At 44.6% G+C, this 26512-nt stretch overlaps 1 protein-coding gene across 1 annotated transcript; it reads right to left on the bottom strand.

Moving 5' to 3' along the window:
• Positions 1-3146: 3146 nt before the first annotated feature.
• On the bottom strand, positions 3147-13359 carry paxx (PAXX non-homologous end joining factor). Its single transcript, XM_028808779.2, has 7 exons — positions 13093-13359; positions 12062-12122; positions 10792-10841; positions 10487-10692; positions 9205-9255; positions 8999-9119; positions 3147-3353 (listed from the first exon to the last, which is right to left on the bottom strand). Exons 1-7 carry the CDS (start codon positions 13197-13199, stop codon positions 3308-3310), a joined length of 642 nt encoding a protein of 213 aa, XP_028664612.1. The 5' UTR covers positions 13200-13359; the 3' UTR covers positions 3147-3307.
• Positions 13360-26512: the final 13153 nt, after the last annotated feature.

Raw genomic sequence — 26512 nt, forward strand, 5'->3', positions numbered from 1 at the left:
ATATATATATATAATACAGTGCATCCAGAAAGTATTCACAGTGCGTCATCACTGTCTCCACATTTTGTTATGTTACAGCCTTATTCCAAAATGGATTAAATTCATTTTTTTCCTCAGAATTCTACACACAACACCCCATAATGACAACGTGAAAAATGTTTACTTGAGGTTTTTGCAAATTTATTAAAAATAAAAAAACAGAAATCCCATGTCCATAAGTATTCACAGCCTTTGCTCAATACTTTGTCGATGCCCCTTTGGCAGCAATTCCAGCCTCAAGTCTTTTTGAATATGATGCCACAAGCTTGGCACACCTATCCTTGGCCAGTTTGGCCCATTCCTCTCAAGCTCCATCAGGTTGGATGGGAAGCATCGGTGCACGGCCATTTTAAGATCTCTCCAGAGATGTTCAATCAGATTCAAGTCTGGGCTCTGGCTGGGCCACTCAAGGACATTCACAGAGTTGTCCTGAAGCCACTCCTTTGATATCTTGGCTGTGTGCTTAGGGTCGTTGTCCTGCTAAAAGATGAACCGTCGCCCCAGTCTGAGGTCAAGAGCGCTCTGGAGCAGGTTTTCATCCAGGATGTCTCTGTACATTGCTGCAGTCATCTTTCCCTTTATCCTGACTAGTCTCCCAGTTCCCCACAGCATGATGCTGCCACCACCATGCTTCACTGTAGGGATGGTATTGGCCTGGTGATGAGCGGTGCCTGGTTTCCTCCAAACGTGACGCCTGGCATTCACACTAAAGAGTTCAATCATTGTCTCATCAGACCAGAGAATTTTCTTTCTCATGGTCTAAGGGTCCTTCAGGTGCCTTTTGTCAAACTCCAGGTGGGCTGCCATGTGCCTTTTACTAAGGAGTGGCTTCCGTCTGGCCACCCACTGACTCACTCCTCATGAAATCTCCAGAACCACGAGGACTTGGGACTTGAAATTTGGAAGGAAGGTTACCCTTGGCCCATAGGTGCTCGCTAAGAAACGGTTTTAAAAATTTCATGGTCCAAATTTCTTATAGTTTTTTAGACCCGTTTGTATGTCTGTCCGTTTTTCACGAGTGAACTACTTAACGGATTTAGATTGGGTTTTTTTCTATCATTTCTAGAACATTCCGTTGATTTTGAGACTTTCTCATCGTATCAGAGTTCGCTTGTGGTACCGACTCATCAGGGGGCGGGGCCCTCCTCACTCACGCGTCTGCCTCAGGGCGTAACCTTAACTCCGCTTAGTTAGCGAAAGTACGAGAGAACTACTTCACGGATTTAGATCTTTTCTTTCTTTCTTTCTAGAATTTGCTTGAACATTCCGGTTGATTTTGCGACTTCTCTCATTGTGCTAAGAGTCGAAGTTCACTTGCAGGAGCGATAGAACCGGCCGAGGGGATGGGGAAGAGTGGCGTCAGGAGTAGAGAGCTGGTCGGGCCCTCCTCACTGTCCTGGTTCACTACTACGCGGGCGAAGCCGCAGGGGATAGCTAGTCTTCTTCTATAATACGCTAGCGTGGCTGTCCGTTTGTCTGTCCAGGATTTTAAATTACCTGTAGCTTGCAAACCGTTTGAACTATTGACCTGCAATTTGGTACACTTATACTACGTGACGTCTACTGTCCGCTTTCAGGGTGATGATCGACACCCAAGGTTATTCCTCTTTTGCAGAATCAACTCTCGGTAGTGGCCAACAGGGTGGCACATGTGTACGGGCGCCGTTCTCATTCCCTACCACCTTCGCCGTCACTTCCCCAACCTCTTCATATCTTAAATCATTCTTGAGTGCCGGCTTAAGTGAAAAATTACAGAAAATGTACTATCCATCCATCCATTTTCCAACCCGCTGAATCCGAACACAGGGTCACGGGGGTCTGCTGGAGCCAATCCCAGCCAACACAGGGCACAAGGCAGGAACCAATCCCGGGCAGGGTGCCAACCCACCGCAGAACGTACTAGGTAATTGCAACACAAACAAAGACTTAATCAGTTTTAACACAAAATGATGCCGACGAAAGAAGAGAAGAAGCGGGCCGCTAGGGTGGAGAAAAGAAGAGCCGCTCAGCAAACGAATGATAAACGTACAGAGAAAGAAAGAGTCTGAGAACTAGGAACGCTCAAGTCAAGTGTATTTATCGTGCAGTGTGCCGTTACTGGGTTTCAGATATTGTGTGATGGGCACAGGTGAGCAGGACATGTGACGACACGTCTTGTGTCTCATTATTGTTTGGCTGCTAATTAAGGAAAAAGAGACAACTACAGGGGGGGCGGAGTCAAGTTAATTAAAAGTAAGGCAAAAGAAGTTAAATAACAGCAAAAACACGTCACTAATAAAGAAGACGGTTAATAATAATAATAATACATTTTATTTATATAGCGCCTTTCCCATGCTCAAGGCGCTTCACAGAGTCTAACAAAAAAAATACAACAGGGTAGAATGAAAACCTGCAGCCACTGCGGCCCACTAGGACCGGAGTTTGACAGCCCTGCCTTAGACCCTCAGGATTTTGTTTTAGATGCCGGTGGGCTTTTCTCTCCAGCTCGGGTATTTGTGCCGTCTATTTATTACGTGAACTGTCTGACAGGCTGCTCCTTCTTCTTGTTAAGCCCACTTGAGCATAACTGAAGGTGAGCCTCACAGGTTAGCCTGGCAGTGAAAGTGGACCTGGTGCTGAAGTTTGAGTAGTGGGCAGCTCCTCACCAGTACTCCCCACCAATGTTCCCTCTAAGCTGAGCGTGTGAGTGATCGCTCACACGAATTCAGAGCGTCGCTCATACTTCCCGCACGATCGCGCATTCTGACGGCGTCGCTTGTGCTTATCGCACGATCGCTCACTCCGACCATCGGAGTTGGTGCTTATAAATTTTTGGCTTAAACAAAATGTCGCTCATAAACAATGTTTTTTGCTAACTATATGCTACTCCTTAGAGGGAACATTGCTCCCCACTACTAACCCTAACCCTGATGGTCTCTGTATACCAGTGTACTTCTGGACCTCTCACAATCCCCCCACTCTCCAAAATAGTGTCAGTAATCAGCCAAACAATGCGGTTGCCTTTTCTGCCACTTAAGCCACTGAGAGCTGGCTAGGTGTACATGTAATGAGATGATGGCAGCCATTTACTGTGCATGAGTGACAAAGCCACACTGAGGCCGCAGACGTGGACTTTATTCATTTATTTTTTGTAGTGACACAGTAACAACTGGAGTGATTTAAAAAAACAAAAATTCATCTGAGCCTTCCTGAGATGCCGACGTGAAGATCACATCTTGTCCAAAGTTAGCACGACAGCCTTAAACCTCTTCACGGGCAGTCTGGAGAGTCAGTGGGCCTCATCCTCAAAGTCCACTCCTGTCGCTTCCTTCTTCCTGTTGATTCATCAAGACAATCGCTTTAATCCTTTGTGTGCTTCAGAATTCACCTGTGTGAAGTCGAGCCACCGCTGCCACCACCCACAAGGCGTGTGCCACCGCAGAGAGGGACAAAACCAGTCAGGCTCTCGGCACACTGCCGGGCCGGTTCTGCAGCTCAGCTAAGCACGCCCAGGGACAGAACACAAACCACAAGCATTAGAGACACTCCCAGACACACCCATCCTGAGAACCTGTCTCACTTCCAGAATTCTCTTTCCAGAAACTGGTGACATTCAGGATGGCAGGGTATTTAATAAGCAATGGGGCGGAGGAGAGAAACAGCTGAAAAAAATAACAATAGCTGGCGGAAAAACAGGCAGACATGTTAGGTTGAAAAGAAACTTGGACAGCAGAAGCTAAGCTTCAGACCTGGAAAAATGTCACACCCTCGGTGTCTGATTATTAAGGTCTCTTGGTATTAACAGACAGACTTTCAGGCTCAGAGACTGGTCTTTAAACTGGCAGAGCTTCAACGCACGTTAGTCTCGTGTAATCTTTACCAGAACTGCAACATCAAACCAGAATCACGATGGAGTTCTTATCACAGTCAAAAGCCAGCCAGCCCTGTCAGTTCTTTATTGGGACCCGGGTATTCCTTCACTAAAACCAAAATGTTACTCGAATGTTGTTGTCAGAATGATACCAAACTAAATGAAGGAAACCCCCTAACAAGATCAGCAGTCATTAAAGAGACAAGTGATGTTAATGTGACGGTGGGTGACGCGAGGGTCAAAGTGCTTCACTTTGTGTTCCTCTGCAGATTTCAGGTTAAGGTGCCCCTTGCGTTCAGGCTGCGTGATTAACTTCTGAGATTTGTCGGCTCATTTCAATTCTATTTATACATACATACATATATGAGGTGTGATAAAAAAAAATACGGTGAATGTTTAAATAAAAAAAAATTACAGTAAAAGACGCATTGCCATTTATCCCCCTCAAAATACTTCCCATCACTTTGAACAATCATATCCCATTGTTCTTGCCACTTTCTGAAGCAGTTGTGGACGTCCTCTGTCATGAGTGTCTTTAGTCATGGCTGCCTCGACATCCTGAATTGATTCAAAATGTTTTTACTCTTCATGGTCATTTTGACTTTGGCGAAGAGCCAGAAGTCACACGGTGCCAGATCCAGTGACATAAAGTGGATGAGGACACACTGTAATATTTTTATCTGACAGAAATTTCCGTACCAGAAGTGATGTGTGACACGGAACATTTGTCATGATGGAGGATGAAATTGTTTTCCCATTTCTCAGGTTGTTTTCTATGCACCTTATTCTTAAATGCCCTTCTTCTTTCAGCTGCTTCCGTTAGGGGTCGCCACAGTGGATCATCTTCTTCCATATCTTGTTGTTCTTGTCATCATGTTCTGTCACTCCCATCACCTGCATGTCCTCTCTCAGCACATCCATAAACCTTCTCTCAGGCCTTCCTCTCCTCCTCTCACCTGTCAGCTCTATCCTTAGCACCCTTCTCTCATTATACCCCTCATCTCTCCTCTGCACATGTCCAAACCAACACCATCTCGCCTCTCTGACTTTGTCTCCCAACGTTCCAACCTGAGTTGACCCTCTAATGTCCTCATTTCTAATCCTGTCCATCCTCGTCACCCCCAATGCAAATCTTAGCATCTTTAACTGCCACTTCCATCTCTGTCTCCTGTGCCACCGTCTCCAACGCATATAACACAGCTGGTCTCACTACCGTCCTGTAGACCTTCCCCCTAATAAGCCCTTAGAGTGTTCAGAGTTCACCATAGTGTTCTTGGGTACAAACTGAGCTTGCACAATTCCATCAAAGTCAAAAAACACCATCATCATCACCTTAATGTGGGATCTTGAATGACGCTCAGAACATCGAGGCAGCCATGACAGTGCAACTAAAGACTCTCACGAAAGAGGACGTCCACAACTGCTTCAGAAAGTGGGAAGAACAATGGGATAAGTGTGTTTGAAACGAGGGGGATTAACGGCAAGGTGTCTTTTACTGTAATAATTATTTTTTTATTTAAATATTCACCGTATTTTTTGGTCACACCTTATATATTTTATATATATAGCAACTGAAGAGGGCACCCATCCATCCATCCATTGTCTCCCGCTTATCCGAGGTCGGGTCGCTGGGGCAGCAGCTTGAGCAGAGATGCCCAGACTTCCCTCTCCCCGGCCACTTCTTCTAGCTCTTCCGGGAGAATCCCAAGGCGTTCCCAGGCCAGTCGAGAGACATAGTCCCTCCAGTGTGTCCTGGGTCTTCCCCGGGGCCTCCTCCCGGTTAGATGTGCCCGGAACACCTCACCATGGAGGCGTCCAGGAGGCATCCTGATCAGATGCCCGAGCCACCTCATCTGACTCCTCTCGATGCGGAGGAGCAGCGGCTCTACTCTGAGCCTCTCCCGGATGACTGAGCTTCTCACCCTGTCTTTAAGGGAGAGCCCAGACACCCTGCGGAGGAAACTCATTTCAGCCGCTTGTATTCGCGATCTCGTTCTTTCGGTCACTACCCATAGCTCATGACCATAGGTGAGGGTAGGAACATAGATCGACTGGTAAATTGAGAGCTTCGCCTCAATGGTGAAGAGGGCACCATGGCAAATATTTGCTGACTTGCAGACCAACCACAAGCGTTACCTGGTAGGTAACTACCCATACAATCAGATCGTGATTCAGACTACGAATGTCATAATATATATATATATATATATATATACACACATACACACACACACACACACACACACACACACACACACACGCACAGTATCTGCCAAATAATACAAAGTGTACATGACACGTGTTTCACTCTTATTAAATCTCTGACACTGCGCCACGGCGGCTGGTTCACTTATTTGCCAGGGTGAAGATCAGAGAGTTACATTCTTTTGAGTTTGAGTCGCAGTCTGATTATTAGGTGGTTACCTACCAGGTAACACATGTGTTTAGTTGACAGGTCGGCCATCATGTGCCACATCCTATCAGCAGATCATAGCTATGTGATACATTTATTTATATACACACACACACTACATATGCACACTCATGGCCCACTTTATTAGGCACACCCGTCAACTGCTTATTAATGCAAATATCATATCAGCCAATCACATGGCAGCAGCTCAAAGCATTTCAGCACATAGAGGTTGTCAAGACGACCTGCTGAAATTCAAACCAAGCATCACAATAGGGAAGAAGGGTGACTGAAGTGACTTTGAACGTGGCATGATGGCATGTTGGTGCCAAGCGAGCTACTCCGAGTATTGCAGAAACTGCTGATCTACTGGGATTTTCACACACAACCATCTTTTCAAGGTTACAGAGAATGGTCCAAAAAAGGGAAAACACCCAGTGAGCGGCAGTTCTCTGGGCAGAAGGGCCTTGGTGATGCCAGAGGTCAGAGGAGAATGGCCAGACTGGTCTGTGCTGATAGAAAGGTAACTCAAATATGGACTCGTTACAACCGAGGTATGCAGAGGAGCAGCTCTGAACACATAACATGTTGAACCTTGAAGCAGATGGGGGGCTACAGCAGTAGGAGACCACACTGGGGGGACACTCCTGTCAGCTAAGAACAGCCAGTTGAGGCTACAATTCACACGGGCTCACCAAAAGTGGACAACAGAAGATGGGAAAAACCTTTCCTGGTCTGAGGTGTCTCGATTTCTGCTGCAACATTCGGATAGTCGGCTCAACAACATGAAAACAGATCCACTCTGCCTTGTACCACAGTGGTGGTGGTAGTGGTGGTTGCTATTTTCTTGGCACACTTTGAGTTCCTTAGTACTAGTTGAGCATTGTTTAAATGTCACAGCCTCACCCGAGTATTGTTGCTGACTGTGTCCATCCGTTTATGACGGCAGTGTGGCCATCTTCTGATGGCTAAGTCACACACATGTCACAAAGCTCAAGTCATCTCAAACTGGTTTGTTGAACACCACGATGAGTTCACTGCACTCAAATGGCCTCCACAGTCACCAGATCTCAATCCAGTAGAGCAACTTTGGGATGTGGTGGAACGGGAGATTCGCTTCATGGATGTGCAGCTGACAAATCAGCAGCAACTGTGTGATGCCATCATGTCACTAGAATGTGTCCATCACCTGGTTGAACCTGTGCAGTTCTGAAGGCAAAGGAGGGTCTAACCTGGCACAAGGTGTACCTAATAAAGTGGCCGGAGAGCATGGATTATTTAGAGCAGAGACATCCTAGCTGTTACTTAGACAGACACACTTGAGGTGTGCCGTGATGGGATTTTACGATGGCCAACTACTGAGCTCTCTAACAAAGTCCAGCAGGGTGATGGATGAGTGTAAGGATGTCCCAAACTCTCATTCTTTTTGAGATTTGATCTTCACCAGCGCTCCAGATTGATGATTAAGGACCGTCCCCTTTGAATAAATCCCCGGTCCGTCCAGTACGACTTCACACCATGACACCCTGTGATTTATTTAGTGACACAGAGAGACAGAGAGATGGGAGACACTTCAGCCACCACCAACATGCAGCACCCACCTGGATGAGGTGACGGCGGCCATTTTGCATCAGTTACACTCGCCATACATTAGTTGTTAGGCAGTGACAGGTAAGGGAGGCTAATAGTTGGCCAGTAAGGGACAGGGGATGATTAGGGGGCCAGAATGACCAGGCCAGGGTGGGCAGTTGTAGCCTGGACATCGAGAAACATCCTACACTTTGCAATGGAAGCTCAGGGGGTCTTTGATGAGCACGGAGAGTCAGGTCTCTCAAGCTTCTCTGTCACTGATGGTGGTGACGTGTCGATTAGCCCGTGTTGCACTCTGGACATGCAACAATAGAATGTTTATCACATTATCGACCTGTTGGCTCTTCCGCAGGTCTCTTATATAGTGCCATTTAGACCAGTCGTTTTCAGGTGGAGAGGACAGAAGTTTCTACTTCTACTCACTACTCCTTGGTGCTTGGCACATGCAAGTCAGACTTTGACTGGACGCTGTGCGCAGGACCATAAGGACCCTATAATGATGATGCAGCCCCTTATTACAGTATATGGAGGCCTTCACATCTATCTAATGCCTTTCATATCTACCACTAATCATGGTGCTGGAGTGTGGAGTCCCAGTCTCCTTACTGACAGATGGTCAGCAGCACTACCATTGTGCCACCATGTGGTCCTGACTGACACCTGTGTACGGGACAATAAAGACCCCATAAACCCACAGAAAAAGTTCACACCACAATCCCATCCCAATCTAACGCTGTTTTGTCATTCTGAGTAGCTCACCCCCATTGGGGACCCTGTGTGTGATGTCAGCAGAATCCAGCAGATGGCAGTGTGAGTGCCAGGCCAGAGCAAGCAGAAACAGCAGCTCAGTAATGACAAAGAGGCACATGCGCGCACACACACACACACACACACACACACACAAGTGACAGGGCAGGGGAGCACCTCACAGGACAGCAAGGGTTAAGTCCTGTGCAGTGATGGCGTCTTGATGCGAGTTTATTTAATTACCCCACAGTTGGTGTGCATGCCATAGGTGTCACCAGAGCAAAGCCCAGGTCACTCTTTTCTCGACACATCAGTCACCTCTGTCAGACATGTCACAAGACCCTCTGCGCCAGCCTTACCTCTTACTGCCCGGGTTGATGAGAGAGTCCCCTGGCCGTCGGCTCTTGCCTGCAGCTAATGACAAACCTCCACCTCTGCTTCCTCCTCCTCCTCCAGTTGTTGGCTTCCTAGGCTCAAACTCTGGGAGACGGTGGGAAAGAAAGAAGGAGAAAGGTCACAGCCCAGTGGGGACAGTCCCATGAATTCATGAGAGCGAGTCACTCACCGGCCATCCAGCTCCTCTGGAGACTCTTCTCTGGGCTTGTGAGGGCACCCCCTAGTGGTGAGGAAAGGCAAACACATGGAATTCACCTGAAAAGGGACTGGTGCCCAGTAAAGCAGTAACGGGTTTAAATAGATTGGGCGAGTGTCCAGTGAGTCACGGTGCAAACCTGCAATGGATGAGTGCAATGCCAGCAGCGCACAAACACCCCAGCAGGCAGCCCTGGCAGTAGGCTAACAGCTGAGCCACCATACTGATGTGGGGTAAGGCTGGTATTGGATCTTCCAATAAAATGTTAAAGTCCAGGACTGACTATTAGAGGTCATAATAAAAAAAAAAAAATAATCGGCGTGTGTGAAGTGTCAGAGTCTTCATTGGGAACGGGCACAACAGCAGCCCCTCACATCCCATGTGGTGGCATCACAGGAGGAGACAGAAGGTCTCATGTGGGGGCACAAGAGTCGCTCCATTCACCATGGAAGCCAGTAGGGGATGAAGCTCTTCATCTGTTTCATGGGCCGTGGGCTGTTTTAACTATTGGTGCCCGCCATGGCCCCTACTGGCAAAAGCATTTGTTTTGTCGGCTGGGAATGAAAGGTGCAGTGCATCTCTTGGCCACCAGATGGCGCTGTACCCCCTGTGGGTGGCTAGCAATCTCAAACGTGGCCTTAGGATGGGCTACAAGGGACTGGTGCCATTAATGCTCAGTGGTGTGTATGTGAGGGACCCTAAGTGGGGCTGGCCAGCTCTCTTTAAACATTTCTGCCCTTATTTTTGTATTGGTGATTAGTGGCTGTTTATTGCCCACCTGAAAGTGTCTGCGTCTCACCCTCTTACGGTGGCGTAACGTAACAAATCACAAGGATGGCCATTCTGTGTCGCTCTCTATGATACTACAGTGACAACTGGCCTCATTACAAAAACACTGCACATTTAACAGCGGATGACTGGCATGGCTGGCACTTGGAAGCTAGCTGGTCTGCTCTGCTAGGTCAGTAGGTGCCGCTGATCTTAGATGGGTCATCATTGCTATTATTATCCTCCCAGCAGCCCCCTAAGGTGCCCAGTTCTAAACACTGCCAGGGCTTCTAGTCATTTTTTTTTTTTTTAATGTGTCCATCATTTACAAATAGCTGCCCACCCGAAGGTGCTGTAGAGTTCACAGTTGATCATCCTCAGCCACTGTGCCTCACACGGACAAACATGGCTTTAGGTTCACACCTGCTCAGCCCACCCAAGATGTGGGCATACAGGGCACGGAAAACACCACGACCAACAGACATACCTCTCCCTGGTGAGCCCTTCTTCTCTGCCACTTGTAGCTCCAGGCTGCCAATCCTATTGGCCATCCCGAATAACAAAGCCTGCAGCTTGGGCTTCACCTGCGAGTGAGGCAGTCGAGTAAAGTCAAAGCTCACTTCATCCTGGAGCTCCAAGACGGCCTCCGCGTCCTTCACAGTCAGGAGGGCTGCACTGCTGTGGACGGCACTCCTGGGCGAACAAAAACGGAGAAAATGGCACCATCAGGACACGGGCTCGACGCCACTGGCACATGGGCACAAGGGGCACGGGCAGCATGGGACCACCTACCTGAGGAGAGAGCAGCAGGCCTCGGCGGAGGACAGTCTGGGTGAGCGAGTCTGTAGTCGGGGGGTAAAACGGAGAGACTTGAGCGGGAAAGGCGCTATACAGCCAAGAGGATAGAAATACATGGATATGAAAAGGATCATAAAATAGGTAGGAAAGACAATATAACAAGGTGGTCTATAATAGACAGGAAAGGGGCTACGTGGCTGATGGGCAGAGCGCAAGAGTAGAGCCATGGTCCTCACTCACTACGTAAAGAGCTTGGAGCAGTGAAAGGGAAAGAAATATCAGGAGATATTATTACAAGTGACGGGGGCTACAGGGAGACAGGAGGGGGCGATAAAATCTGTAGACACGTTACAGACACTGTGTAACAGAGAAAAAAGAAGAGCGTTACAGAACAGAATGTGAAAGGCGCTATATAAAAATAAATAGATAGGAAAGTCTATACAACACCTGAATAGGCATGAAAGATGCTATAAAATAGAAAAGACACTCACATAAGATAGATAGATAGATAGATAGATGTGAAAGGCGCTATATAATAGATAGATATGAAAGGCACTATATAATAGATAGATAGATGTGAAAGGCGCTATATAATAGATAGATAGATAGATATGAAAGGCACTATATAATAGATAGATAGATAGATAGATAGATAGGATAGATAGATAGCGTGAAAGGCGCTATATAATAGATAGATAGATATGAAAGGCACTATATAATAGATAGATAGAGTGAAAGGCATATAACAGACAGACAGACAGACAGACATGAAACGAGTTCAAAAATAGATTTGGGAAGGCACTATATAATGGAGAGGAGGCTACTAAAGGCGCTATATAACGAGTTGTACTGAGGAGAGATGTGAACGGCGCTATATAACAGGTTTGGATTAGGTTATGTAATTAAAACAGACATATGACAGGCGCTATATATCAGGTATGAACAGTGTTATGTAGAAGATATAAAAGGCACTATATTATGCATAACTAGATATAAAAGGTGCTATATATCAGATTTGAAAAGTGCTAAACAGTAGACAGGACAGACATTATACAGTATAATAGATTCAAATGAAAGGTGCTGTATGACAGATATGTAAAGGGTTGTATAATAGACAGAGAAGCAAGATTCTATTAAAGAGATGGACATGAAAGGCACTATATAATATGTAGATGGGAATGTTGCTACAGTATATAAGGCAGATGGACGCTACCTAAAGACACCCAGCACTCAGCCCCCCTCTAACCCCCCATTTTGCACGTACCGCTTCGGTCAGCTTCTCTTTGCTGAAGCTGGTGGTCCACACATCGGCTCCATCTGTAATACTGGTAAGAAAGTCAGAAACACAAATCCCATTAGAGACGCCTTCTTGTCATGGGGGTGGGCGAGTCTCTAAAACATTCTCTGCGCTCCTGGCAGTGATGACCCACAGACCCGCTATGTGTCTTTAAGCCGAATGTGTGCCCTGTAATGGAAGCCGGTGGAGTTGTGGTGCAGCTTTTGTTTGACAATTAGTGGGGGAAAGAGGAGTCTGAGCTGCAGGACTTGTACCATAAAGTCCGTTAGAAAAAATGAGATACAGAAGGTGACAGAGACCAGCGAGAAGGCGCCACGACTTCAAAGGCACAACGTGCACCTCCTTGGTGAGCAGTCGCTGGGAATTCACAACACAACGATTGCTGCGCCCAAAGAAATCACAATGAAGTGTTCAGACGCTGAAGAACTTTTGTGTCAATGTGGCTTCTGAGCCAATCAGAAAGCCGGAGCAAGTGATTGACAGCCTGGCTCTCCAATAAGCTCCCTCGCTGCTGTTTCGAGAACACTAACGGAGGTCAGCCAACAGCCCGACGGTTTATGGTCGAGTCTTTCCAGCCATGGACTGAACTGCTTCATGGAAAAGGAATAAAGCAATAAAAGGCAAGTGGTGCCGCTGCCTGCCAGTGAACTTTAAAGATAAACGGGGTACGTGCTGTTTTTCGATACAAGAAACACTTAGCCACAGCATTTTATTAACGGAGCTTTATTGTGCCTGGGCTGAATTTCATAAACTGGCAAAGCTGGGCATGCAAATATTCTTCAAGTTCATTTGTTGTAATAATTCAAGCACAGTGGTTGCATAAAAATTCGAACCTTGAAAAAAAAAATATATATAAGTGAAAGATCCCAAGTAAATAAATTGAAGATAACCGTTTGAACACGTGATAACAACACTAGAGCCACTACTAAACGATCTTCGGCCAGCACGCCGAGTTGTCCCCCACTCCACACAGCGGCGCTCTTAAAGGACTGCATTACCAAATCCTGAAGTCGTCGCCCCTCCGTTCCGCGCAGCACAGGTAGCGCTCGTCGTCGTGGCTGTTGCGCAGGACACAGTAGAGCTCCGGCGGATCTTCGTCCTCCATGTAGCGCCTCTAGACAGCGGTGGGCCCGCGTTGCTCCTCTTCGTCCTCAGATCTGCGCCCCAAGGAAAGACTCGGAGTCAAAAAACAACTACTGTATAGCGCTCAGCGCAGTGATTGACAAGCCAGTCAGCCAGCCAGCGATCGCTTGCTTTTACCAGAAGACCCGCCCCCTGCGGGCTCCGTTGTCCTCCCGGAAGTGCCCTGGCGGCGGTCTTTTGCGGGGGCGGAGTCGGCCGAACGAGTGGCAGAGGAGCGGCGTGTACTCTGGAAATTGGCGTGGATTGTAAAGTCCGAGCTGAAAGTGACAAATAAAACGATGCGACAAAGATAAGGACATACATAAGTGTCCAGAGCTGTGCGCTTGTATGTCGCGTTGTGCTTTTTATTTCTGTCTGTTGATCCCTTTGGTTTATACTGTCTGATCATGTCGTGTTGGCAGTAAAGACACAAAGGCAGGGATGACCCTGGCATGCTGTCCGTGCACCCTGAACTTTTATATTTAGAGACGCATTGGACACGACGGGGTAAACCGAGGTCGCGATCAGCCCGCCGAGTTCCCTGCTCTGGCGGTCAAATAACAAAAGGAGGCGGGCAGTTGCTTTGATGAGGCTTTCCAACTTCACTGTAATGTTTTACCTTCATATGTGTATTCAAACGTCTTACGAACTTTAGACCCAATATTTGTTATATATTCTTGGAATGTCCAAAGTATTTAATAAAATTCTTCTTAACAACTGAGCTCAGCCCGCAGCGTCGCACCAAACCTGCGCTCAACGGCAAGAATCGAAGGCGCCATCCGCTGCCCCCTAGCGGTGACCGCAGCAGCGCCCAGTCCTGAGCCTTCCTCGCCTCTGCGTTGCCCCCTTAGCAAAACTAAAGGAGTGTTGAGTGTTTTTTTCAACAACCAAAAATGTTATTTTGTGTAACAGAAACCAACCTGTGGATACCAAAACGTCGACATAAACACCCTGCTGTGCCCTGCTGTACTGATGCCCATTTAGCACACGTCCTTCATGTGCCATGTTCTGACACCGCAATCGATGCTCATTGAGCAGATGTTCAAAGATAAGTTTTTCTGTTGCCTGCACGTGATAAGTTATCATGCACCTTTGGGTTTTTGTGGGCTGCCACCACGGCAGGCTTTAGTGCCTTCCCTGTTTTCCCCGACGTGAACGTTGACAGTTACAGCCTGGGAGGCCTGTCACCAGGCATGTCACGGCGGCCACATGCGTCCGTTTTCCTTTGAAGTAAAATCTCAAGCAGTTCTGGTGAGGTGCAGAAACCGTGCCTCGTTCTACAATAAGGAAAGGGTCTGCCGGTGACCGTCCCGATGACATAGTGGCACCATTTTGACTGTCCTGGCCACCCCACTCTGCTGGTGGGACGTTACTGAGCTCCAGGTGTCCCCAGAGTGTGCTTCACACAGCAGCATTAATTGTCACCAAATCGTGGGCTGTGATGAACGACAGCCTTTTCTTGTAACCCGTGAGACTTTTGTGTCACAATCGGGGACAAACACCTTCTGCGTATTTCTGATGATCACCAACTGTTTGTGCACTTTTGCTGCTGGCTGATTGGCTTCATGGTCACCGTCGTTATTACAGATGCTTCATAATCGGTGAGAAACTCACTTATAGCTTTGATGGAAGTCTGCAACAACCAGAATGGCCCAGCACCACCTCTGTACTGGTTTACCCACCAGGCCCTGCAGTACAGAGCAAGGTTATCATAGTTTTGTCTTTTTATATTACTTTTTATTTCTATATTTTTTCTGACCTTACTTGGAAATTCAGTTTAGTTTTAGTTTTCCTTCATCGTGTATTTTTAGTTTTTATTTCACAAAGACATTTCTGTTTTAGGGCGACACGGTGGCGCAGTGGTAGCGCTGCTGCCTCGCAGTTAGGGGACCTGCGTTCGCTTCCCGGGTCCTCCCTGCGTGGAGTTTGCATGTTCTCCCCGTGTCTGTGTGGGTTTCCTCCCACAGTCCAAAGACATGCAGGTTAGGTGGATTGGCGATTCTAAATTGGCCCTAGTGTGTGCTTGGTGTGTGTTTGTGTGTGTCCTGCGGTGGGTTGGCACCCTGCCTGGGATTGGTTCCTGCCTTGTGCCCTGTGTTGGATGGATTTCTGTTTTAGTTTTATATCTATTAGTTTCACTTTTAGTTTTAGTAATTATGGCATGGAGCTCCTACGGAGTTGAGTTTTGTGTCACAATCAGACAGAACTGTACACTTAACAGGTTTGGATACGAGTTTAATGTTAGTGGAAGCTCACTACACCGCATGGGTTACTATCTGGTTTTGTTTTTATCTGATAAAAACAAGAATAATCAAAACTAGATACTAAATATGAACCATTTTACACAATTTTAGAATTTTTAAAGTATTTTCTTATGAAAATCACGGGGGCTTAGGAAGAACAGGACTCTTAGACTTGAATCCGTGTGTAGACCCCACCTCGCTGTATTGGGGGAAACAAAGAAACACAAGCATTTAGTGAAATTCCCCTTGGGATTAATAAAGTATCTATCTATCTATCTATCTATCTATCTATCTATCTATCTATCTATCTATCTATCTATCTATCTATTATATAGTGCCTTTCTATCTATCTATCTATCTATCTATCTATCTATCTATCTATCTATCTATCTATCTATCTATCTATCTATCTATCATATAGTGCCTTTCTATCTATCTATCTATCTATCTATCTATCTATCTATCTATCTATCTATCTATCTATCTATCTATCTATTATATAGTGCCTTTCATATCTATCTATCTGTCTATCTATTATATAGTGCCTTTCATATCTATCTATCTATTATATAGTGCCTTTCATATCTATCTATCTATCTATCTATCTATCTATCTATCTATCTATCTATCTATCTATCTATCTATCTATCTATCTATCTATTATATAGTGCCTTTCATATCTATCTATCTATCTATCTATCTATCTATCTATCTATCTATCTATCTATCTATCTATCTATCTATTATATAGTGCCTTTCATATCTATCTATCTATCTATCTATCTATCTATCTATCTATCTATCTATCTATCTATCTATCTATCTATCTATCTATCTATCTATCTATCTATCTATTATATAGTGCCTTTCTATCTATCTATCTATCTATCTATCTATCTATCTATCTATCTATCTATCTATCTATCTATCTATCTATCTATCTATCTATCTATTGTGGACGAAAAATGCACACTGAAAAGCAGACAGATAATATTTTCTCAATTCTCGTTTATTTATTCATTTGGAGTCGCAGTAAGTAGAGATTCAAAAGAGTATAACCTATAGCCGCAAAGCTCAATTGAACCCTGATCAAAAGCCAGGAGGGGTTTTTTATACTTCAGCATCTCATGATTAATAAGACAGAAAGAACATCCTTATCAAACCAGTAAAGTTAAACAATATGTCTGTTGAGCTAAGCATTATCTGTGTTTTGGAAGCTAAGCATAGGAGAGACGCCTTTGCATAAACTACATGTGCAGTTCTGCAGCCTTGTGACCTTGTCCCTGAAACATTCACTCTGAGAAAGGGAAAAACAAGAAACAGCTTACATTTTATTCATGTGGACACTATTTCTCCTGAACCCTGGAATAATATATTTTTGTTAGTTCATAAGCCAAAGCGTCTCTCACTGGCAAGTTACAAAATAGTTATTATAAAAATTCTAATTTACTAAACACACAAAATACATGGTGCTGAGGAGAACATTCTTCTTCTACATTCCCCCCTTTTTGAACCAACAAAAATATGGGTGACATAGGAGTAACAAGGGAGAGAGTAGGAGAAGGGGAAGGAGTGGAAGGAAAGGAGGAAGAAATGGGAAGCATGCATTCTTCGTGTAACATATAAGCCTTGGCCACGGAGGCAGTGAAATACTGGGACACAATAGATCTAATTAGGGGGACTACACAGCAGGCCACAAGCAACAGAATGATAAAAGCAACGGCCAGTGAAATAAAAACTGACCTGAGCCATCAGCCCCAGGGGCTAGAAATGCCAGAAGTGGTAGCTAATCCATTTGAAAGGGCAGTTCAACCTGGCAAAGCACGGTGATTGATCCATCGGGAGCCGTATTATTAGGGATGCAAGTGCAGCACGCATCACCAAACATAGTACATACACCACCCTTTTCAGCAAGGAGCATATCTAATGCTAATCGATTTTGCCAAGTTATAAGGGATGTTCTATCAAGCTGTTCATGTATCCCTTCAACAGCCTCTTTAGTAAAATTCAGGAAACGCTGTTGGTTGTAATATAAGTAATTAATCCAATCTACATTTTTATTTATTGTAACTTGGGGGAAAATAGACTCAAATCCGGCAGCAACTTGATCTCGCGCTTGAAATTTATCAGGGACTCCACAAGGGACACCAATGGAATCAAAGTAAACGCCAGGGCTGTGAAGAGAGAATGTGGAGGGGTCAGCAGAGCGGGGTCGATGACATCGGGCAGAGCTGGACGACACACGAGAAGAATTCAAAGGGAGGAGGCGGAGTGGCATAACAAGTTGGGTGAATGCGCATGTGCCAGTCCAAACAGGTGGAAGAATATCAAGTAATTTTAATGTACTGCACATCCACCAAATATCAGCACGCGGAGTGGACTGTGTCAACAGGAAAAGTGATAATGTAGAATTAAATGAGGTGGAGTTAACCTGGAAAGTCTGGGAACAGAAGGAAGAAGGGATATGACCAACATCAGTACCTCGGAAGGGGGAACTATAATTACTAGAGAAGCAGGTATAATTGCCTTCATGAGACTGGAACATCGGGGGAGTCACATGAGGAGTGGGGGGAAAGAGGAGAGAAAGTGTAATGCAGTTAGAGTCTTTTGGTGTGGACGGAGAGGTAAAAAGGGGAGGAGACAAGGAAGACCAACAGGGTAAATATTAGAAAGAGGGAAAGGGACGGTAGCCAAATGTGGCCTGGCCGTAGCACAGGCGTAGCAATCAGATTGATTTACTTGCTTAGCCGAATATAATACCCACTGTAACCAACGGTTCTGATCGCCATAGCCAGTTTCAATTGAAAAAGTGGATGAGAGGGTGGAAATATTCATAATCAATAACAGAAGAAAAGTCTGGACCAGAAGTTGGGGAGACAGGTGTGTGTGCAGGAGAATGAGAGGTGTTAGTAACAGGATTGTCAATCTTAATTAGAAATCTCCCTAAAGGGTCTGTTCCAGATACATATGCCCCTAATATATAGGTTCCTGAGTCATGTAAAGAGGAGTTCTTCAAAATGATGATCAAGGGGTTACAATGGTTGTCAACACATTTATGAGAAGCATGTCCTTTTATGATAGAAAATCGATTTTTCAAACCGTATTTTTGGGCCTCAAAAGGTTGAGAACCCCAGTTCTCAGTTCCAGTGTTAGCAAAAACCCATTGCCAGGTGTCGCAGTTACTTCCCCAATAATACTTCGTAACAGTCATACACACGTATTTGTCAGACCAGGTCCACTGGGCTTGTCGACCAGTCCCACAGTTGATAATAGAGCAGAAATCAACCTGTACTGATGTGGTGATTCCTAACAGGAAAGTCAAGGTGACCAGGGCAGTAGACAAGGGAAAAGAAAGCATAGTAGCACAGCAATCAAGGGTGCCATCTCTTGCAATGTGAGGCGTGAATCCAGGCGGGCAATCCTTCCATTTTCACTGCATGTGGTGTGGATAGAAGAACTTGGAACGGTCCTCTCCACCTCGGCTGATGCCAATGTTTCCTCCGAGTGTCACGGACGAGGATCCAAGTGCTTAAGGGAATCGGCGTGTCTTTAGATGGAAGATTAGTCCTCCAGGCCTGGTTAACCTGCTCGTGGACTTCTTTCAGAGAAGCTCAGAGACCTGTAAGACAAGAGAGAAGATCATTGTCCACAGTATGCAGGTTAACATTTCGCATAACCATGCCCACAGGCATGGGTGTCCAGTCAGAATTTCAAACGGCGACAGTCCTAATTGCCGGTGTGTTCTTGCCCTCAATCTCATTAAGGCCAGAGGCAAAGTGTCTGGCCAGGATAAATTTGTCTGCTCACAGATTTTTTTGCTAATTTAGATTTTAGGGTGCCATTATCAGTTTGCAATTTCTGTGGTATGCCCCACCTAGGAATAATTTCTTTGATTAAAGCTTAGGCTACAGTTTTAGCATCAGCGTGTTTAGAAGGAAAAGCTTCCACCCATCGGGAGAACACATCAACAATTACTAGACAATAACGGTAAGCTTTAGACGGAGTTAGTTCAATGAAATCCATTTGGAGGTGTTCAAACGGACCCATTGGATTAAGTGTAACGGCGGGACTTACCTGGACTTACCTGGGTGCCCTTTCCTACATTAGACTTTTCACATAATGCACAGCGTCTGCAGAACTGCTCTGCATATGTAGAAAAGCCTGCAGCTTCCCAGTGTTTTTCAACATCCTGAATTATGGCGTCCCTTCCAGCATAGTCTAGACCATGAGCGATTTTTGCCATACCTGGGAAAGAAGCCTTTGGGAGGAAAGGTTTGTTAGTTTGCCTATGGGTCCAGACTCCATCAGAGAGGGACCATTCTTTGGACTATTTTCTTTTTTCTCTGTCCGTGGCTGCACTCTGTAAAGAAACAAGTTGATTATCAGGGTCCTGGTTATTTCTCTGTTGGAATAAAGAGATTCGTGTGTTATTATATGCAGCCTGTTTAGCAAAGTGATCAGCTAATTCGTTTCCTTTGCTGACAGGATCTTGTTTTCCTATGTGAGCTTGACATTTAACGATCGCTAACTTTGATGGTTTAGTTATAGCTTCTAAGAGGGATTCAATCAGTTTTTGATGTTGGATCGGTTTGCCAGCGCTGGTCTTAAATCCTCTACTAAAATAGAATGAACGGCGTGAGGTACCTTTACTGTTAGGGGCTCATGAGCACTTTGTTTGTCTGTATGTGGTTGCGTTAAAACTGCATTCATTAATCCCCCCTTTTTCGTCCACGAACACAGTGAATGGACGAGAATATGGTCAGTGAGAGTAATGCATTTTTATTATTATTTAATTATTGATTTATTTATTTTTTTTAATCACATAGAGCCTTGTCAGCCTGCTATACCACTGCATGCAGCCAGATGGCAGTGTTAGCTAGATTTTGTAAAGGCTGTGCTCCTCCTGAAAAACTTACAATCAAACAACTTCTCAGGCCGCAAGCTGGTACTACTTTTAAATTAGGAATTCATCTCACCGTGGTGCCATACATGCTAGCCTCCAAATCATGGAAAAGTCCGAGGCGGGACCGGGTCAGCGACAACAAGGAAACACTAATTTCCGTGGCGACCCAAATGCCAACTGTAAACAAAGATAATCCATCTCTGGAAACACACAGCACAACTCCACAACAAGAAAACATTCCCACCAAAAGCTATGCAGCCACAGAGAAATATGCTGACTTAACCTGTTGTTTTGTGACCGGTCTTGGAAGGTTTTGAATGATGGTTAAACGGCCGTTAGAGAGAGCTCTTGTATCGCAAGAAATGTCATGACCTAAATATTTAACGATAGCTTGAAGTAACTGCAGTTTTTTTTTTTTTTTTCTTTCTTCGACACTTTTTTATGGCCATTTTCACCTAAAAAGAATAGCAATTTTCTGAGTATCATGTGCACTTGTTGTTTATTTATTTTTCTTTTCTTTTTTCTTATCTATATACTGTATCAATTTATTATCTTTTTTCGGCCAAAACCATAAACACAAGGGGCTTCAGTATATCCCTGAGGCATGACGGTCCAGGTCCATCGGCGGTTTTGAAAGGTAAAAGCAACCCAGAATTGAGAATCAGGGTGCACGGGAAATGGAAAAGAAAGCGTTAGCAAGGTCAAGAACAGAGAAGTACCGGGCGGACGGGGGTATCGTGGAAAGAATAGTGGATGGATTAGGAACAATAGGTGCTATAGGAAAAAAAACGCAGAGTTAACTTTTCATAGGTCTGGAACAAAACGGCAGGACCCGTCAGCCTTTTTACAGGTAAAAATGGGGGAGTTGACTGGAAAGTATGTAATTGGAATAATCGCTCCTCGCCTCACGAGATCAGAATGTACGGCGGCGATGCCAGCCTCTGCCTCTGGAGACAGAGGATCCTGGACACGGTACGGGCGGAAGGAAGATTTTGAGAAAATCACCAGTGGCTCAGTGTGCTATCCTTCCATAATCAATTTTTCCCTTGGGACCACAGTGCTAAGGAAACATGGGGAACCAAATCTCCTAAATAGAAAACGCTTTGTGAATATGTGAGGTGCACTGAAGCAACTGCTTTTAGTAGACAACAAAAATACATGGAATGTGCAAAGTTTCAGGGCATGTGCTGGAGGAAAGAAAAGATTCTAACCAAGGTGTGTCCACTTCAGTAGGGAAATACTGGGCAGTACAAGGCAGGGTGTCCGGGACTTGTAAGTGAGGAAAATAGGCATGAGGGGAAAGAATGAAGGGCTTTCAAGAGGAAGGTGTGCAGGGAGATGTTCAGGGTCCAGGCTGTAAAAGAGGGCTTGGGGTGTGAAGTTTTGGCACAGGAGCTTAGGAATGGAGCAGCAAAAATCCTTGTTCAGTTAAAGAAAATTGAGACTGACAATTAAGTCATAAGATCCCATCCCAGCAGTTTCACAGGACACAAATGATTTAACAGAAAGCAACGAGTCAATAATGAAACTGTTAATGCTGAGCTGTAATTGCACAGGAACCTCCTTCAGTGCGTGGCTCCTGTGTCCATTTCAAAGGCAGTTTCTTTGCCATTAAAGTCAATAAAAGATCAGTTTCAGCATGACGAGTAAGCAAAGGAAACTGGAAAAAGTGGCTTGGGTCCCTGATATTTCTTAGGACCAAGGAATGTCATTAGGCTCAGGGAGAGGGGGTGACGGAGGCGCTTGTGTGAGCAGTTGCGTCTGAAATGTCCAAGTTCACCGCAGCCGTAACAGGCATATGACGCTGGCGTCTGCTCCGAAGGGTTAGGCATCTGAGCAAAAGGATTTTTAGGGTTTGATAAATGGAACCCGCGTCCTTTTCTGTGCCCTCGCCCTCGACCTCCAAAGAATTTTCCGCGTCCTCTCCCCCTAGCCAGATCAGTTCTTCCAGTATAGTAATTTATTTGTGCAGCCAAAAGTTTGGTCTGTGTCTCTGACTCTTTTAATTTAGTCTGTCTGTCAGCATGCTCTGCATGACGCTTGTCTTCCTCGAACGTTGCGGTCTTCCAGCCTTTTTTCAGGACGTGCAGACTTTGCTTTGAATGTCACTTCTCAGTCCCAAGATGAAAGGAGGCACTGCAGCACGAGTTCTATCGTTTGTATTGTCTAGCCCAGAGTGATTAGCCATCAGATCTTGCAATCGGTGAGCCGGCTGAAATTAGTGACCAGTTTGTGCCCTTTTTATATTTTTCTGCCAGGGCTCCTTTCAAAGGCTCTCACTGGGCGAGGAAAGGACCTTCATTCCAACGCCAAGGGACACCGTTATGATCACCGTGATTTACAGTTGCCCATGCGGTGCTCAGCTGTCGACGGAGCACCTGTGTCCACTCTGCAACATTTGTTTCATATATGTTATCCAGCTGCTGTAACGGCTCCACAAATTGCAGTCCACGGACTGCTCGTGCGCTGGGAGACAGATGACTCTTTTAATTTCTGCCATTACAATCCAGTAGCACCTTGTGAATGATCTGAATTATCTTCCTCAGGGTCAATATGTGAGGATGGGTCATAATGATATTGTTCATCGTAAAAACCTGCTCCAGACGGTTCGTCTGTTAACAGGGGTGTTGTTGGAGAAGAGGGTGCAGGAGGTGGAAGCGGGGGAGTTTTGGTAAGGAGGAGGTGGACAGATTACGGGGTATAGGGGGTCTTTCTTTTCGGTCTGCTTTCTTTTACTTTCAGGCTTGGGCGCTGTCTCTATCTTCACTTTCTGCAACGCTAGCAATAATTCTTCCTTGTCTTTTTTGTGTTTTGACTTCAGCAGCCAGCAGGTTGTTACGCCTCTGCTTATTCCACTTCTTCCATGCCTTTTAAAATCCAACCCAGTCTGCTTCTCTATTAACTGTTTAGGGGACCCGCTTTCAATCCCGACGGTGTACTAGGAGCCTGGTGATTCTCAGAAAATAATCCTTCTAACATTAGGTTTTGAGGACCCTGGGGGACCTGTTTGACTGGCGTGCCATTATAATTTCCCATAGTAAGCGGCAGGCCTTCAACAGAGAGCAACTCAATCCCCGATTATTTCTCGTCCCACTTGTCGTCCCCGGAATCAACCAGTCGACAAGTGGAAATCAACCTCCCCTCTTCCAAATTTCACACGTACTCTAACTGCCCCTTTCACCCCTATTCCTCTTAATATAGGAACGTGCCACTCGGTCCTTTCTACTCGAATTCTTAAGGGATGACTTACTAGCATTCACACTGTGCCGTCACTCTCTATGAATCCCTAAAACCCTTCTAGGTCGATACGGTATGATTCTCTATTCTTTCAGCATGCTTTTATTTTTTATTCTCTTTTATTATTATTTTCTTTTTTTCTTTTCCCTGTATACTTCTATTTCTTCCAGCACACCAGTCAAACCAACGGGAATCCCCCGAATCTACTCACCGCGACTCCTTCTGCCTGCCTGGAAAAATCCCATCCAGTTGCTTTTCGTTTCGGTCAGGAGGAGGTCAGCGACTCCCCACGCAGGAAAACGCCCGAGGTTGGCCAGTCCTGACTTTTACCGGAGCTGGTCCTCGATCCGCGGAAATCGGTCCACTTGGACGAACCCGCCCAGGGAGTCGTCTGCCCGTCTCCTGCCCCACGTTGGGCGCCAAAAACTGTGGACGAAAAAGGCACACTGGAAAGCAGACAGATAATATTGTCTCAATTCACTTTATTTATTCATTCGGAGTCGCAGTAAGTAGAGATTCAAAAGAGTATAACTTATTGCCGCAAAGCTCAATTGAACCCTGATCAAAAGCCAGGAGGGGTTTTTTATACTTCAGCATCTCATGATTAATAAGACAGAAAGAACATCCTTATCAAAACAGTAAAGTTAAACAATATGTCTGTTGAGCTAAGCATTATCTGTGTTTTGGAAGCTAAGCACAGGAGAGACGCCTTTGCATAAACCACATGTGCAGTTCTGCAGCCTTGTGACCTTGTCCCTGAAACATTCACTCTGAGAAAGGGAAAAACAAGAAACAGCTTACATTTTATTCATGTGGACACTATTTCTCCTGAACCCTGGAATAATATATTTTTGTTAGTTCATAAGCCAAAGCGTCTCTCACTGGCAAGTTACAAAATAGTTATTATAAAGATTCTAATTTACTAAACACACAAAATACATGGTGCTGAGGAGAACATTCTTCTTCTACACTATCTATCTATTATATAGTGCCTTTCTATCTATCTATCTATCTATCTATCTATCTATCTATCTATCTATCTATCTATCTATCTATCTATCTATCTATCTATCTATCTATCTATTATATAGTGCCTTTCATATCTATCTATCTATCTATCTATCTATCTATCTATCTATCTATCTATCTATCTATCTATCTATCTATCTATCTATCTATCTATTATATATAGTGCCTTTCATATCTATCTATCTATCTATCTATCTATCTATCTATCTATCTATCTATCTATCTATCTATCTATCTATCTATCTATCTATCTATCTATCTATCTATCTATCTATCTATCTATCTATCAGTGAGATGGATGAGACGAGACGATGCTACATGACAGGTGGGTCATCTCAAATGCACTACATAAACAGACTGATGTGAAAGGCACTATATAACAGACAGACAGTGTCAAGATTAGGGGCAGTGAGACTTGAATAGCCCACCATAAAGGACAGTAAGCCCATCACAAGCAGAACAAGAGCAGGTAATGGGAGTGCAGACAGGTATAAAACGACAGAGACAGCGTCTGAGATTAAGAACAACAAATACGACATGATCTAAACCTTCTTATCCAGAGTAGGATTACAGGAAACCTGGGGCCTACCCAGGCAGGTTTAGATGTAAGGCAGGAAAAATCCCTGGTATGTATTACAGTATGATAAGGCAGATGTTAAGAGCAAAAAGAATGTGATATTTCAACTATCTGTTTTGAGAGAGAGAGAGAAAACTTTGAAAAAAGGGGGACAAATATTTTAAAATATAATTCTGCTAATGGATTACTTTCACAATATCAGGTGTTTTGAGTTGTGAATATGAACTAAAAAAGATTAAATTAATAAATTTACAATAAATACAAAAACCCGTTCGTAGGTTTAGTTTTTCATCACTTCGCCTACTTACCTTTTTTTTTTGTATCACTTCATTGTAAAACGATTTTTTTAAAGCAAAAGTGATTGGTCAGCAACAATATGCTGATCTTATAGGCCAGTGGTTCTCAAACTGTGGGGCGGGGCGTGAAGTAACAAAGGGGGGAGGGGGCGAAGATTTGAAAAAAATTAAAACAAGAATCGAAAATATGAAAAATACATCCTGAAACCAAAACAAATGAACTTAAACCCCATTCTGATACTAGAAAAATAAAGAGTTAGATAAATATCGATAAAAGTTAAGTAGGTGTAATAAAATATGCATCTATGATATATCATTAATTAAAAAAGAACAAATTGGTATTAGTGGGCTCCTTTAAAAAAACGTTAGGGGGGCGCGATTAAAACTGTTATGAGAACTCGAGTCGCAGATACTTAAAGGCTGAGAGACGCTGCTGTTTGATGACCTTGTCCGTCTCCCGCTCAGTTGTCTCCCCTTGACTTTCTCGTATACTCAGATATGGGGATAGATATTTGAGGAGTAAACCGCAAGACAAGGACTATATTTTTATATTATGTACATTAAGGAACCATCAACATCAAATTAATAATATATAGAACAATTATTATAAAAGTAAAGTTGAATAAATCGGAATCTGCAGCTGAATGAATAAAAAAAAAATAATCGAGTATGTGCTCAGGTAAAGTTCCACTTCTGGGTGATGGATTTGGCCCAAAGGTTAATACCGATCTACAATTGTGGTGTAACAGCCACATGCCGAATTTCATCCATCTATCCAGTTGCGTTTTTGAGTTATCGTGTTTACACACACAGAGACGCGCGCACGCGCACACGCACACACACACAATTCCAAAAAACGGCATTTTTGGACTCTGGGAGGTCTATAACATCAGGATTCATCAAACTATCGAGGTCGAATTTTTTCATGATTATTGTACTTCGTATATGAGAAAGTTAAAACGATTTCTCCTGTGCGAATTGACAGGTGAATTGCTGTTAACAAAAAGCAGT

This window comes from Erpetoichthys calabaricus, chromosome 9 (genome assembly GCF_900747795.2).
Source record: "Erpetoichthys calabaricus chromosome 9, fErpCal1.3, whole genome shotgun sequence".
NCBI lineage: Eukaryota > Metazoa > Chordata > Cladistia > Polypteriformes > Polypteridae > Erpetoichthys > Erpetoichthys calabaricus.

What these genes read in the sequence shown, in the direction of transcription:
- paxx (XM_028808779.2), bottom strand. Translation starts at nt 13,199, where the DNA reads ATGGAGGACGAAGATCCGCCGGAGCTCTACTGTGTCCTGCGCAACAGC. An exon ending in GGCGACGACTTCAGGATTTG is followed by an intron (nt 12,123 to 13,092) that starts GTAATGCAGTCC and finishes CTTTCTTACCAG; the next exon opens with TATTACAGATGGAGCCGATG. An exon ending in GCCTGCTGCTCTCTCCTCAG is followed by an intron (nt 10,693 to 10,791) that starts GTAGGTGGTCCC and finishes TTGTTCGCCCAG; the next exon opens with GAGTGCCGTCCACAGCAGTG.